The sequence below is a fragment of the Chlorocebus sabaeus genome, chromosome 4 (genome assembly GCF_047675955.1).
Source record: "Chlorocebus sabaeus isolate Y175 chromosome 4, mChlSab1.0.hap1, whole genome shotgun sequence".
Classification (NCBI taxonomy): domain Eukaryota; kingdom Metazoa; phylum Chordata; class Mammalia; order Primates; family Cercopithecidae; genus Chlorocebus; species Chlorocebus sabaeus.
Window position 1 is genome coordinate 86,878,031 of NC_132907.1, and position 16,675 is coordinate 86,894,705.

General features: G+C 36.9%; 2 protein-coding genes across 2 annotated transcripts in view; both read right to left on the bottom strand.

The window, feature by feature from the left end:
* ADCY2 (adenylate cyclase 2) overlaps nucleotides 1-16,675 on the bottom strand; it is a 426,522-nt gene that overhangs the window by 238,196 nt on the left and 171,651 nt on the right. The gene's annotated exons all lie outside the window — the stretch shown is intronic.
* LOC103214979 (cyclin-dependent kinases regulatory subunit 1) lies at nucleotides 6,940-7,663 on the bottom strand. Its single transcript, XM_007961180.3, has one exon. The coding sequence runs from the start codon at nucleotides 7,626-7,628 to the stop codon at nucleotides 7,389-7,391; it is 240 nt and encodes a 79-aa protein (XP_007959371.1). The 5' UTR covers nucleotides 7,629-7,663; the 3' UTR covers nucleotides 6,940-7,388.

The window sequence follows — 16,675 nt, forward strand, 5'->3', positions numbered from 1 at the left end:
AGAAGGGATGATCTAACGCTTTTCAGTATATCCATGGAAGAGGGCAAGTAGAAAGCCCTGGAAAGAACTTGAGTTCTCCTTTTTACTAGACAAGTTGCATAATTTGCCATCAAGCTGCATAACTTTTAGAGCCTCCAGGTAAAAACAGGGACATCATCTATTTTGTAGAGTTGGCTGGAGGCTAAAGAGAAGAAGTGCTAAGGACAGCGATTCATGAATCAGAGTTGCCCTGGTTTCACTCTCCGCTCTCTCCTTTCCCGCCGTGGCTGCCAACCTGACCTAATAACGGTGGGCACTGATGTGCTAAGAATCCTGACGATGACAGGGAGTGGGCAAAAGTGCTTCTGGTGGGCCAGGGGCACTTCTGACTGATTTTCCTGTACTAATTTATTCAATTCTCATAAGACTCATGCGAGCAATTCCCACATTTCATTACTATTACCCACATTTTATTTTCTTAACTACTATTGAATATTTTGTTAATTTCTCCCTAATATTTTATTCTGAAAATGTTCCAACATATTAACAAGAATTGAATGGTGAACACTCAGAGGTTGACAATGAGTGTTTTTTGTTATATGTGCTTTATCATGTATCTTTTCCTTTACTTTCTTCTCTGTCTCTTGATCTATCTTATTTTTTAATGTATTTCAAAGTAACTTGCAGAGATCAGGACACTTTCCCCCTACACACTTCAGCATGCACGTCATTGAATGAGTGGAAAAATTGGTTGTGATTCATTTTTGAGGTAAAATGGTGCCTATAATTACATGTATTAACTCTTTTCAAGAAACTGTATATATTTAAGGAGTACAGGGTGATGTTTCACCACGTACATACAAATCGTGAAATGATGACTGCTGTCGGGTAAGTCAACACAGCCATTGCTTCACATAGTTACCTTCTTTTGGTGGTGGTAAGAACACCTAAATGCTACTCTTAGCAAAGTTCTGGTGTGCAATCCAATGGGTTTGGATACTCATCCTGAAAGATACAAACTTGAATGCCATAATCCTAAATGTTGAAATCCTGAAAGCTGAATTCTGGGAAGGGATTAGTGTATTTTGGGTTGTAGGTAGGGTAATTATATCATGTTAGTTGCATCATGTTAGGTGGGACTATTAACTTTTTATTGTCTTTATTTGCCTTTGAGAGACAATTCCGATTTGTAGATTGGCTACGAAATACAGTAACTATGGAAAACTTCAGTCTAAACATGTGTCATTTGCCTGCATTAGCATTCCTTCCAGTTGATGACATTCCAGGAGCATTTAATGAATTAAAACCACATTTGCCTGAAGAAGCCAGTGAAGGTCCTGACTGGATTGAAAATAATCTGTGCCTGCTAGGGTAAAGGGACACGCAAGATATTGCTATTCTATCACCATTATTGTTTCCACTAAATTTGTGGTCTGTGGATGAATGCGTGTGGAATGGTTTCCACATACACAAAACAACATAGAGGCATGGCACAGACAATGGGAGAAATTGGCAGGGAATGCTCATCTTGGTGTATATTGACCAAATCATAGAAGAATTAAAAAAAATCAAAATTGCCACATAGAAAATGAATGTGAACATATTCTCAGAGGAGACCCAGGTCCTAAAAGAAAAAAAGCAGCTCTTCATTGTGATGAAAGACTTCTAAATATAGTTAACGATGGTGAAATTTGGCCACGTCTTATATACTGTCTGTGCCCATAGCCCCCTGTAATATACTTTTTCATAAGTCAAATATTATTTTTAGATTTTTAGTTGTTTTCTTTTTAAAAAACTTTTTTCCATGATTTTAAATTGTCAGCATTATTTTTACAATTTGTGATGCTGTGTATTTCATCTCTGCATCACTTTCAGTGGAGAAGGTTTAAATTGTGTAGAGGCTTTTAGAGAGTTCTAATTCATTTCACGCATTTTTGCAAATTTGTGTCCACAAAAGTGCATCGTCACAAAGTCAACTTTCTGTGTATTGTACATATTTATAAAAATGTTGAAACTTTCTCCATAAGTGAAGATATGATCTTTTTGTACACCTGCATTTGTGAGAATAAACATTTCACAAGATCTCAGCTCTTTGGGCAACTGTGGTGTGGCCCACCACAATTTTTGATCAATTTCAGCAAAAGACTTGGGTTGCTCGTCATGGCATTTCAGAGAACCACAGTTACAAAGCTGGGTGCACACAATCTCCAAACATAGTGATATGTGTCTATACATTCTTCTTTTTGATCTATTTCTTTATGAATACAGTTCATCTGCTCAAAACTATTACACAGTCATACTAGTGTCCTTATTATTCCTAGGTATTTATGCAAAAATATGCATTATTATTGCCTATTTTATTGTGCAAAGTAACCTATGAAATGTTCTGTCATGTTTTTATATTTTCTCAAGTAAATTCCCTTTTAGGAATATAAATAAATATCTTTAAAACTTATTTTTTCCAAAATGATATTTTTGGGGTTTTGTTCCTTCAGGATTTCAACATTCATTATCATTGTTTTTGGGATTGTGTCTTTCAGGACTATAATCACCTCCCCAATCCAATATTATTAATTATGCTTTACATTAGGTCTTTTGTACCATTTAATAATTTTTGACAAATGCATCCATCAGAGTGAAGAAAAAACCCTGTAAAGATCTGGAACATTACCACTATGGAAAAATCACCCCATTCCCAGTCATTCCCTTTCCTTCTTTCCTAGAGGCAACCACTGTTCTGCTATTTTTCATCCAAAGTCTTACCCTTATATACAAAAATCACACAGTACACTTTGCACTGGGCTTCCTTTCACTTAGCATATGTTTTCGTGACTTATCTATGTTGCATGTAACAGTTGCTTGTTCCTTTTTACTCCTCAGCTGTATTCCAGTGTATGATTGCTTCATAGTTTGTATAGCCATTATTCTGTTCCTGGACACTTCAGCTGTTCCTAGTTTTTGCTATTTGGAATCAAACTTATGTGGTCACGTTTTTATTTCTCTTGGGTACATACCCAGAAGTTGAATTCCTAGGTCACAGACCAGGTGTGATCAGTTTTGAAAGAAATTACCAGACCTTTTCCCCAAATGGCTATACCATTTTGCACACCTACCATCAATGTATAAAAGGTTCAGTTATCCAATAACTTGGCAATAACTGGTATTGTCATCCTTTTAAATTAAGTCATTTTGATATGTGGGTAGTGTTATCCATTCTAGTTGCAATTTGCATTTTCCTGATGACTGCTGAATTTGAGGCCCTTTTGGTGGGTTTATGGGACATTGATCTATTGGTGGATCCTTATGCGACCACTGCATCCTGATTACCAAAGCTAACCAAAGTTAAATACTTTTAACTTTGTTCTGCTTTTACAAGATCACTGTGATTACTCTAAGTCCTTTGTATTTGAATATAAATTTTAAAATCAGTTTATAAATTTCTACAAATGGACTGTTGAGCTTAACATTAAGATTGATTCACTATGTACAACAATCTTGAGAAAATTTCCATCCTAATACGTTTGCAGTTTCCAATTAATGAGTAAAGTACATTGTTCTGTTGACTTTAGTCTTTTTAAATAGGTCTTAAATGTGTAATTTTAAATGTAGAGATCTAATTTGTCTTTTCTTAAATTCATTATTAGATATTATAATTTTTGGAAAAAACTGTAAAGGAAACTAGATTTTTACTTTTATTTTACATTTTTTCCTACCAGTATATAAAACACAACTGATTTTTGTACATTGACATTGTATTCTTCAACCTCACTACACTTGCATATCAATTCTAGTAGTTGTTTAATCGAATTTTTACAATTTTCTATGTACATAATTGATCTACGAAAAAGGCAGTTTTACTCGTTCCTTTCTATGTTTTATGCCATTTATTTTTTTCTGGCCTCTCTTTATTTGCATGCTCTGCAGTAAATATTAAATAGAAGTTCCTTGTTCCAGACTTTGGAGGAAAAGTGTTTAATATTTGACCATTGAGTAAAATGTTAGTTTTATTTTTCTCATACATGCCCTTTATCAGTTTGAAATTTCTACTTTCTCTTTTAAATTACTGAGTATTTTAATCATATAAGGGGATTACATTTTGCCATGTAATCCTCCCATTTATTGTAATATTCATATAGATTTTCTCCTTTGTTCTGTAAATGTGTTAAACTATTCTTAGAATAAACTCAATATGTTCAAGATATATTATCCTTTGTATATGTTGGTGGATTTTATTTGCTAAGATTTTAGTAAGAAATTTGGAATATCATTTGGAATATGGGTCAGTCATTTTCCTTTCTACTATCTTTATTAGATTTTGGTATCTAGGTTATGCTGGCCTCATAAAATGAGTTGACAAGAGTTCTTTCCTTTTTAATTTTTGAAAGGGTTTGTGCAAGATTGGTGTTATTTTGTTCTCTAAGTATCACTGGTTCATTTTAAGAGGATTTATCTCTTACTCTTTTTAATTTTAACAGTTGTTTTCAGGTATATATTTTAAGCCCATACATGTTCACGACTGTTATGTTCTTCTGATGAATGCAGCATGATATCATTGTAAAATGTCTGATAATGATCTGTCTTGAAACCTACTCTAAATAATGTTAACATAGCCACTCCAAACTTACAGTGCCTGTTTGCCTGGTTATCTTTTGCTGCCTTTTATCTTTAACCCATGTATTTATACCTAAAGTGCATCTCATGCAAACAACATATAACTTGGTCTTGCCTTTTACCTATTTTGAAAATATCAGTCTTTTAGTCAGTGTTTTTAGTCCACTCACATTCAACATAATTATTCACATGGTTAGAATTAGGGCTAATATTTTACTAGTTGTTTTATGTTCATCCTATATGTTTTATGTTCCTCTTTTTCTTTTCTTTTCTTTTTTCTTTTTTTTTTTTTTTTTTTTTTGAGACTGAGTCTTACTCTGTCGCCAGCCTGGAGTGCAGTGGCACAATCTCAGCTCATGGCAAGCTCTGCCTCCCAGGTTCAAGCGATTCTCCTGCCTCAGCCTCCCGAGTAGCTGGGACTATAGGAACATGCCACCACACCCAGCAAATTCTTTTGTATTTTTAGTAGAGATGGGGATTCACCAGGTTGACCAGGGTGGTCTCGATCTCTCGTGATCTGCCCCCTTTGGCCTCCTAAAGTGCTGAGATTACAGGCGTGAGCCACCATGATCGGCCATTCCTCTTTCTCTACTTTCCTCTTTCCTTCTGTAAGTTATTCTTTTTAACCCCATTTCAATTAAGATTTGCAGCTATACTTCTTTGCATTACTACTCAAGTGATTGCTCTAGTGATTAAAGTTGATTTAGAATACTGTACACCTAATATAATATGAGAATCCTGGAACTGTATGTGTTCATTCCAATTCTACTATACACTATATATGAAATATATGTACGTGTGTGTATACATACACTATATACTATCCTTGTCATGTATTACAATGCAAATATTATAAATTCTTCAATATGATGTTGTTATATCCATCTTAAACTTCCATATGTGTTTTTCAAATTAGGATAAAACAGGTTTTGTTTTTTTTTTTTAAAAGAAAATATACACACATTTTACAATTTCCAAAGCTTGTTCTTCCTTCCTGCCAATCCAACTTTCCATCATTTCAACTCAGTCTGAAGGAGTTCCTTTACTTTCTCATACAGTTCATGTCTGCTGGTGGACAATGCTGTTAGTTACTGTTCATTTGACTGTTCATTTGAAAATGTCTTCATTTTGTCTGAATTCTTGAAGGATATTTTCACTTAGAGCAGTGGTCTAACACATTTGTTTTCTTTTAGCATTTTAACAATGTTATCCCACTCTATTGTGGCTCCATTGATTTTGATGAAGTGGCAACAGTCATTCATATTGTTTCCCTTCGATATGTCATTTTCTCTGGCTATCTTCGAGATTTTCTCTTGGTTTGCATCAACCTGACCATGACATGTCTGGTAGAGATGCTCTTTGTATTTAGTTGGCCAGGCATTTACTAAACTTCTTGAATCTGTATTTTTATCCCCACTCCCACCCGCCCCACATTTTGGATACATTTAGCCATTATTTCTCCAAATGTATTTTCTTCTCCATCCTCTCTCACTCCCTTTCTGTGACTCCATTACAAATATGTTAGACTTTTTGTCATACAGATTACTAACCCTTTGCTGTCTTAACAAATCATTTTTCTCACTGTTGTTTAGATTAGATAATTTCTAATGGTTCCACTCATGTGCAATACCATTCTTCTGTCATCTCCAATATGTTGTTAATCTCACTCATTAATATATTAACATTGTAAATTTAGAATTCCAGTTCTAGAATTTTAATCTGGTTCCTTCTTATAGTTTCTATTTCTCTGCTAAATTTGTGTCTTACTGTTCACTCTAAGCATACTTTCTTTTGCTTCCTTTTTAAAAACTTAATTAAACCACTTTACATTTTTAGAGTGATTATAATTTCTTTTTTAAAAAGTAATTTCAACTTCATTTTAGATTCAGGGCATACATGTAAAGGATTTTTACGTGGGATTATTGCAAGATACTGAGGTTTGGGTACAACCGATCCCATCACCCAGGTACTGAGCATAGTACTCACAGTTAGTTTTTAAACAGGTGTCCTCCTCCTTTCCCCTTCTAGTAGCTCCTAGGGCCTTTATGTCAATGAATACCCAATGTTTAGCTCCCACTTATTACTGAGAATATTTGGTATTTGTTTATCTGCTTCTATGTCAATTCACTTAGGATCACGGCCTCCAGTGGCCACTTAGGTTGATTCCATGTCTTTGATATCGTGAAGAGTTACAGCCACTTTAAAATTCTTGCATGCTGATTATAGATTATGTGTAATAGTCCCATTGGATTCCACCGATTGTCTCTTTTTTAACATGGTCATTTTTTCTTTGTTTCCTTTTATTTCTTTCTTTTTTTTTTTTTTAGATTATAAAAACTTCCTCTTTAATCAAGGCTTTTAACGTGCACAGATTTCTTGAATAAAATGGAAAGTTTCCAGTACACTGAAACATAAATCCACAAGTCACCATACATACAACACCCGGCAGGAAAAAAACAAAAACAGCAAGTTTACATGATCTCTGTTAACAGCCATGGTCTCAAACTCAGATGCTTCCTCCATCTGCCAAGTGTGTTCTGGATACAGAGCACATCGTGGCTTCTGGGGTCACACTCAGCTGAGGCTGTGGGTCCACAGAGCACTCATCTGGCTGGGCTATGGTGGTGGTGGCTCTACTCAAGAAGCAAAGCAGTTACCAGCACATTCAAATGGTGTATTGAACATCTTTTAAATATCAAAGTGAGAAACAAGAAGGCAACATAATAATATTATCAGAAAGATGTTAGGAAGTAAGGACAGCTGTGTAAAGCTTGAGGCTGAAAAGTAGCTTGCCAGCTTCATTTCTTTGGCTTCTTGGGTAGTGGGCGCCGGAACAGCAAGATGTGAGGTTCTGGTTCATGGATCATATAATGGACCCATCCCTGACTCTGCTGAACGCCAAGATTCCTCCATTCAGATTCAGACATCAAATGGGTTTTAGGGACCAGCTTGGCTATGTCCTTGGGCAGCATGACATGTCGATACTCAAACTCCTCGTCGTCGTATTTGTCCGAATAGTAAATCTGTTTGTGTGACATGATCGCTCGGTTTGCTAGCCTTCAGTCCTGCGCCGCCAACCTCCAAGCAACTCCCAGCAGCACCCCTTTTATTTCTTTTAATTTTGAATTGTATACTAAGCATTATGAATGACATGTTATAGAGACCTTACATTCTGTCACATTCCTCTGGAGAATACTGATTGTTTTGTTTCACTTTAGTAGGAGTCAAACTCCAAATCTGGTCTCTCCCACAGTGGGCAGCAGCTGAAATCTCCATTCTGTTCTTTTATCCTGTCATCTGTCATCTCAGGATGCTGGCTGGATCACGCTTATTTCAACAGTCTCAGGTGTGGAGTTTATATGCAGTATTGGCTGTTCTCTCTCTTTGTGGATCTCTTCTTTTTAGAGTTTTCCCTCATGTTTAGCTACTATAGTGATGTTGAACTCTTTCTTCCAGTAGTATAATCCAGGGAAAACATGGATTTCCTTTTTAAAATTTTATCCATCCCAACTGGCACTGAGTGGGGTTTCCCCTAAGGCCAAAATCTATAAAAAGCAAAAAGTCATCCAGGTGCTGTTTGTCTCCTTTAAGTTGTTGACTCCTATGTAGCTCTGTTTCTTTTGGGTCACTTTCCAGTGCCTTCAGGTGGTTTTGTTTTATATTTTGTCCAGGATATGTATCGTTAGGTATAGAATGATTGGCTTGACGGAAGTGAAACTATATTACCCCACTGGAAAAATGAGGAGACTGAGATACAGAGACTAAAGGACTTTCCTAAGACCTATCATTCCAAGATAAGATTTTTATATTTAAAGACAATGACTTTCTCAATTCTATAGGAGATATGTCTGAGTGGCTTACGTGGAGTCCTTCCTTGTTTGCCCTAGTCCTAACCCAGTGTGCTGCCTGGGTTCCCATTACTCAAACTAGCCAACCAGGATGGACCATATTTGGATTCAGAGTGGCTGTGTGCCCACTGTGAAAGACCTCCCACCACAAGTTCGCAAGGAACTTACTCTGTTGGGAGCATTGAGGAGCATCAGGAATGGGAGTCGGGGTTGTCAGGCACTGTGGGTTGGCACGTTGACTGTTCAAATATGAAAACTGGAAATACAGAGGAGTCTCCTGCCTTTAAGAGAACTCCTGCTTTGGAGTTAGGTAAAAGTAAGCTCCTAAAATAAGATGCCCACAATTCCAAAACATTTTATTTCTTCACAGAAATCAGATAAACAAACAGAAAATTTATTGCAAAAATACGTAAACCACCACCATAACAACAAAATGCAAAATACATCAACAAACAAAAACTTGCTAAAAAGAATAATTTCTCTTTTAAAAATACCTAGGCAGCAAACAGGAAGGTGTGAAAGATATTTCAGGGTGTGGAAACAGTGAGAATAAAGAGCTAAGTGTTTACACTGGGGAAACCTCCGTGCTGTATTTATATAACTTTCTCAATAAAAAAGCACTGGAAACACACTCAAGACTTTCTTTTTCAGTTTGACCACTGGCATCACATCAATGCAAAGTTACCATTTCAGAAGGCCTCCTCTGGCTGGAATTTCTCAAAGTGCTCTCAGATATTACATGCCAAGAAACAAAACACCAAGTCATCCACATTAAAAGCATTCTGCTTTCATGTATCTTTCAATGATGAATATTATGTTCATATAAATTTTGCAAGGTTGCACAAGATACACAGCAAGGAGCTTTCAGTCTGTTGGCTTTTGTTTGAGATAGCTGGAGAGATCTCTGTTGAAAATGTGACGTCTTTTCTGAGATAAGGATAGTGCTGATGAGAGACACAGGTGAGTGTGTTCCCACCAGCCCTCCTGCCTTAGCTATAACAATTACAGGGTTAAGACCACGCCAAGAGCTGGAAAAATCTTTTGTCCTTCTCTGTTACCCATTTCACTCCATCATGGGCCCCGGAATTTGACTTTCCTTTCACTCTTGTCAGCCATCAAACTGTAAGGGCTTTTAACCAAACATTTTTCTTTTCGCTGGTCCATGGGAGTCAAGTAACAAACTCAAATTTTCACCTTTTCTCCTGCTTTAGAGGTAAACTATGGCCCTTGAATTTTCTAAGTTTCGTTGTCATTGATTTATTATTATTATTATTAACACTGGTAATTCTAAAAAAGTAGTCTAGGGGACACGGCACACACAGAGGGTATTTATAATGCCATGAGACAGTCTTCTCCTGTTTCATTAGCTGTTCTTGACTCATGACTGCAGCCAGGCTCACCGCTTCTCCCAGCCATTGGCTCCACCCCCAGTGGCAAATTCACTATCAACTTACTTTATTCTTTGGGTACAAATCATACACACCCTTGCCTTTTAAAATACATCTCTATCCTAGCTATATGAGTATCAAAATCCCATATACATATGTAAATTGCAAATGTGATGGATAGTAACATTGTTTTTAGTACATTATAAATCGATTACTCCAGTTTAAAGTCCTCTACAGACCACAGAACAGCTTCATGCACATGGCTTCAAGGCTGTCTTACTTTTTTTGGTAATACATCTGATATGAAATTAAAATGGAAAGACTCTTTCTGATCCTGCAGTCTGAATAAGATGTCACATCTTTAAAATGCTCTCCTTGTCCATCCTGGAATACTTTAACAGCCACATTTCTCTGGGTAGCAGAGACTGACTAATGTTTGGAATATCCAATAGTCTATGAAAAAATATAGAGAAACTAACAATCTTTGTATCACAAACTAAAGGAAAACAGAATCATATTCAGGGCAAATCCGTGAGGGAGGAATTGAGTACCTTAAGGTGTTGGGACCTGCTTAATTAAGATATACATTAAGCAATGCTATGATGTAAAAAAGTTACCTTTTCAGTAAAGAAAAGTCTATTCAGGAAAACCAGACTTGCACATGTATTTTCTTTAAAATAGTCTGCCAATTTTAAATAGGTTCCTAGCTCTACTTATTAAGCAAATTCTGTTTAATGTTTGGGGATGTGCTTAGAATAAATTTCCAGTTAGGAAACCTCTTAACAGTATTGTTGGTGGGGAAGAGGGTGTGGGTAAAATGGTTCATTTTCTGTCTTCATTTACAAGCTGTGTGACCTTTAAGTAAGTTATTTAAATTATCTGAGCCTCAGTTTCATATTCTGCAAAGAAAAAATAGTACAGTTTGGTTCATTTAAAATAAAATAATATGTTGAATAATACTGCCTTGTCTAGTGTCTGGCACACAGCAAGCACTTTCAAAGGGGCTGTTATTATTTACCCAAAAGCCCTTGCAATTCTTGGATTATAATACCAGCTTTTACAGAAGGTATCACGAAAAGTTGCCTTAGTTTGTATAAGCCTCTTTCACCTAAAACATCTAGCGTGTCACCATCCTGTTCATTCTAAATGCCAACCAGAAAAACACAGATGCAACAGAGAGGAATGGGAAGCGTTTTCCACCTGTAATTAATGGGCTTGCCTCTGCCCGTTCACCTACTGGAGCATCGCTGGAGTGTACATGAATTCACTTTCCAGCCAACCCTGTCCCTCCCCCAAGGAGTCACAAACCCAGGCTGAAGATTTAGCACAGAACCATCTGCGGCAGCCCTGTGACAGCTCTGTTACTGCCACCCGCCTCCTGGGAGGGCCTGTGTGCAGCACAGTGAGCCAGAAAGAAAACATTTTGGGCTCCGCTCCAACGGGGGCCTGGAGGAGGGAAGGCGGAGGATGCCCAAACACACAGATTTCTGGTAGAGGAGTCTACAACCCAGAACACCCTACCCAGTCAGAGCACCAATTTCAAAATATCTCAGTCTAAATAATCCTTCCTTGTTGCTTTAGAAAACAGAAAAGAAGTATCTCCTGTTGCCAAAAATACACAGACACACACACACACACGCATTCACAGACAGGCTTAATATTTCTTAATTACTGAAAAACAGTAATATTATGTTAGAGGTAATTCATTTGAAAGATGCAGATTTTGTTTTCTCACAAACTTGATTATTTACAGTCAATTACAGGGTTTTTATTAGCATTGGTGTTAGAACATTTTGTTAAGGTTGGTCTATGGTACATACTTGAATATAAAAATACAGTTTAAATGACTTTAAAAAACTGATCCATAATTGGATATGTAGAGGTTGGCAGTCTTCCAAAAGATTAAATATAAAATGAATGGCTTCATCAAAGGTATGCACAGCAAGAGAGTATCTAGGACTGTGGAATATTTAGGACCAAGGAAGTCCTAAATCTTCGGATATTTAAAATAGGAGCTAATTTTCAGTTAAATCAACAAAACAAGAACAAAAAGGGAACCAATAAAAAATAAACGCAAGAATGAATAAACGGCTGACAAATGAATGCAAAAGCACTGCACTTCCAAAATTCTAAATCATCATCTTTATGAAACCTAAGCAATCATACACTACTGTTTCTTGAACATCTTTCTTACGTTTAAATAAATTAAAACAGGCTTTTTAAAAACAGTTTTGTGTTTTTTCATTTATTTTAATGCATGGGAAACAGACAATCCAAAAGAAAAAAATCACCAATAATGTCACCACTCCAATGTGCATCCTTCCAATGATTATATTAAAATGTAGACATTTTTCTCTTTTTTATTTTTTAATTAAAAAAATTTTTTTATATAGAGACAAAATCTTGCTATGTTTTTCAGGCTGGTCTCAAATTCCTGGTCTCAAGTGATCCTTCCGCCCCAGCCTCCCAAAGTTCTGGGATTACAGGCATGAGTCACTATACCCTGCCACAGACATTTTTCTTTACACAAATGGAATTGTACTATTGCTATCATTTTAAAACCTGTTTTTTTCACACAATGATATAAGAATTTTCTCGGCCAGGCGCGGTGGCTCAAGCCTGTAATCCCAGCACTTTGAGAGGCCGACACGGGCGGATCACAGGTCAGGAGATCGAGACCATACTGGCTGACACGGCGAAACCCCGTCTCTACTAAAAAAAATACAAAAAAAAAAACTAGCCGGGCGAGGTGGCGGCGCCTCTAGTCCCAACTACTCGGGAGGCTGACAGAGGAGAATGGCGTAAACCCGGGAGGCGGAGCTTGCAGTGAGCTGAGATCTGGCCACTGCACTCCAGCCTGGGCGACAGAGCGAGACTCCGTCTCCAAAAAAAAAAAAAAAAAAGAGTTTTCTCATATTGTTGGTCTTCACTATCTTTATATTATTTTATTTGGGTGTAAAAAAATGTCTCTAATCCAGTCCCTAGTGTCAGACACCTAATTCTTTCTAATCTTTGCCATTCTAATCCAATAACCATTCTTAGAAACTATATTTTTGCATGCATTCATTGGAACTTCCTTGGATACATGATTACAGGCTTCCCTGGTGACTCAATGGATGTCCTCCATGTGAAAAGCATTGCTATGTTTTACTAGATTGTCCACTACATCTGGGATCTAACTTAAAGGTCATGGGCAGTATATGAGAGAATCCACCTGTACAGGTCTCATCAACTTTAGATATTACATAGATTTGAATGCTTTGCCACTTTGCCTGAGGATGTTTTAATTTAAACATTGTAAATAAGACATTTGCGTCTGTTAGCTACAGTATTTATACGTATGTGTGACAGAGCCAGTTACTCCATGCCCATTGTTGTGGGTTTTTTTCCTCTTGCCCCATTACCTTGTTGTAGGAATCTTCTGGAAACATTTCTTTATCCATTAAGAAAAGCAACCCTGTATCCCAGAGGCTGCAAATGTTTTCCAAGTTTTTTTACATAACTTATATGGTTGATTAGAATAATTTTAATGTACACAAATAATCATGTAGTCAAATATACATCTTTTCCCCATGGCTCTCTTTCTAGAACCATGCATCCATGCCTGTGAAGTATGTGAGCACACACCCCTGACACTCCCTCCAGTCACCCTCCACAGAGAACATCTTCAATCCTTCTCTCACACTTCATGTGAACATGAATTTGCATGTTTACCGTGTGCTTTGTTATATTACATCACTAATTTCAAAAAGGTGAATTTTAAAGAAAACAAGCTTCATGTCAAATAAGGGCGAAACTAATATTAAACCTTATTGCATTCATTTGCTAGCGGTGTCATGACAAAGTACCACAGATCGGGTAGATTAAATCACAAAACTTTATTTTCTCATAGTTCTCAAGGCTAGAAGTCCACAATCATGGTGTTGGCAGAGTTGCTTTCTTCTAGGGCCTCTCTCCTTGGATTGCAGATGGCCGTCTTCTTCTGGTGTCTTCATATGGTCTGCCTTCTGTGTGTGTCTGTGTCCTAACTGCCTCTTCAAATAAAGATGCCAATTATATCCGATTACAGCCCATCCTAAAGACCTTGTTTAATCTTAATTACTTCTGTAAAGACTCTATCTCCAAATATAGTCCCATTATGAGGACTAGGAGTTAGGACTTCTACTTCTACATATAAACTTTGTGGGGGAAAACTGGCTAGTCATATGTAGAAGATTGAAACTGGACCCCTTTCTCACACCATATACAAAATTAACTCAAGATGGATTAAAACTTAAATGTATAACCCTAAACTATAAAAACCCTAGAAGACAACCTAGGCAATACCATTCAGAACATAGGCACTGGCAAAGATTTCATGATGAAGATGCGAAAAGTAATTGCAACAAAAGCAAAAAATGACAAGTGGGATCTAAGTAAACTAAAGAGCTTCTGCACACCCAAAGAAACTACCAACAGAGTAAAGAGGCAACCTACAGAATGGGAGAAAATTTTTGCAAACTATGCAGGTGACAAAGGTCTAATATCCAGCATCTATAAGGAACTTAAACAAATTTACAAGAGAAAAAAACATTAAAAAGTGGGCAAAGGACATGAAAAAGACATATATGTGGCTAACAATCATATGAATAAAAAAGCTCATCACTGATCATTAAAAAATTGCAAATCAAAACCACAATGAAAAATAATCTAACACCATTCAGAATGGCTACTATTAAAAAGTCAAAAAAGTAAGAGATGCTGGCGAGTTTGTGGATAAAAAGAAACATTGATACACTGTTGATGGGAGTGTAAACTAGTTCAAACATTGTGGAAGACAATGTTCAACCAGTGTGGCAATTTCACAAATACCTGAAGATAGAAATACCATTGAACCCAGCAATCCCATTACTAGGTATATACCCACAGGAATATAAATTGTTCCATCATAAAGACACATGCACATGTATGTTCACTGAAGCATTATTCATAAGAGCAAAGACATGGAATCAACCTAAACACCCATCAATGATAGACTGGATAAAGAAAATGTGGTACATATACATACACCATGGAATACTATGCAGCCATAAACAAGAATAAGATCATGTCCTTTTGCAGGGACATGGATGAAGCTGGAGGCCATTATCCTTGGCAAACTAATGCAAGAACAGAAAACTGAATACTGCATGTTCTCACTTATAAGTAGGAGCTACATGATGAGAACACATGGATATACAGAGAGGAACAATAGACATTGGGTGAGGGTGGGAGGTGGGAGGAGGGGGTGGATCAGGAAAAATATTTAATAGGTACAAAGATTAATATCTGGGTGATAACATAATTTGCACAACAAACTCCCATGACACATGTGTACCTATGTAACAAACTTGTACATATACCCAAGAACTTATAAGTAAAAAATAAAATAAAATAATAAAAAAAAAGTTTGAGATGGGTGACACAATTCAGGTCATAGCATTAACTAATACAATCCTTAATACAGAAGAACGAACTAAACAAAACTTTTAAAATTGCACCCTAACCTACCCTAGTCAGCTGCCTGCTAGAAAAACAACAAAAAACAATCGATATATTTCCTTAGGGTTTAAACCAGTCCCAGAATTGCATAACATAATACTCAAAATGTTGAAGAATGGATCCAGAATTCCTTAGAAAATTACTATGGTTTGAATGTTTTCGTCCCCTCCCAAAATTCATGTTGAAACTTAATCCCCAAAGCAATAGTATTGAGTGGTGTGGCCTTTAGGAGGTGATTGAATTATGAGGACTCCTCCCTCCTAAATGGGATTAGGTGCCCTTATAAAAGGGCTGGATGGAAGGACTTTATCCTTTTTAGTCTTCCACCTTACGCCTCTCTGGAGGACACAGTGTTCAAGGTATCATCTTGGAAGCAGAGATGGGACCTCCACCAGACAATGAATCTGCTGGTGCCCTGATCTTGAACTTTCCAGCCCCCAGAACTGTATGAAACTTATTTCTGCTCTTTACATATTACCCAGATCATGATACTCTGTTATAGCAGCAGAAAATGGGCTATACCAAGGACAGGAAAAATCACAACCCACAAGTAAAAGTAAAATTACTAGATACCAATCCTGATATGACTCAGATGTTAAAATCATTAGACAGAGACTTTAAAACAGTTATCAAAACCAAGCTCCGACATGTAAGGAAACACTTTTGACTTAAATGGAATGATAGAAAGTCTCTGGAAATAGACAGATGACATAAGAATGAAATGGAGATTCTAAAACAATAATACAATAACCTTTTAAATGTGAAGTTTAAACTACTAATACCAGAATTTTATTGTTGAACTATGTTAATGATTTCAGGTTAATATAATTTTTTAATTTCTAGTATTCTTTTATACTTTAAAAAAAAACTTGTTTTCAGAAATTCTCCAAATCCTGCAACCTCTTCTACCCACATTATCTCAGCTTGTTGGTTTTCTTTTTTAAATGAGAGCCATCCTAAAATTTTCTCTGGAAGAGCGTCTCCTCTGTGTCTTCTCCTGGGCTCTCCTCTCCTCTCAGAGCTTCTCTATTCTTACCATGTTGGTCAGGCTGATCTCGAACTCCTGGCCTCAAGCAATCCACCTGCTTTGGCCTCCCAAAGTGCTGGGATTACAGGAGTGAGCTACCATGCCCAGCCGCTTCTCTATTCTTGACACTGATGTCATGGAGACTGGTTTCAGCATGGCAGATCCCAGGGGAAGCTCCAGGATGACTTTCATGGACAGACTTTTAAAGGGAGAGACTGACAGTGATACAGACCAACCAAAAACTAGGTTAGTTATAATATTCATCTTTCCTAATGTGAGAAATATACTTTCTTCACATCGTG

Excerpts from the sequence above, each read along its gene's own strand:
- LOC103214979 (XM_007961180.3), bottom strand. The coding sequence starts at position 7,628 with ATGTCACACAAACAGATTTACTATTCGGACAAATACGACGACGAGGAG.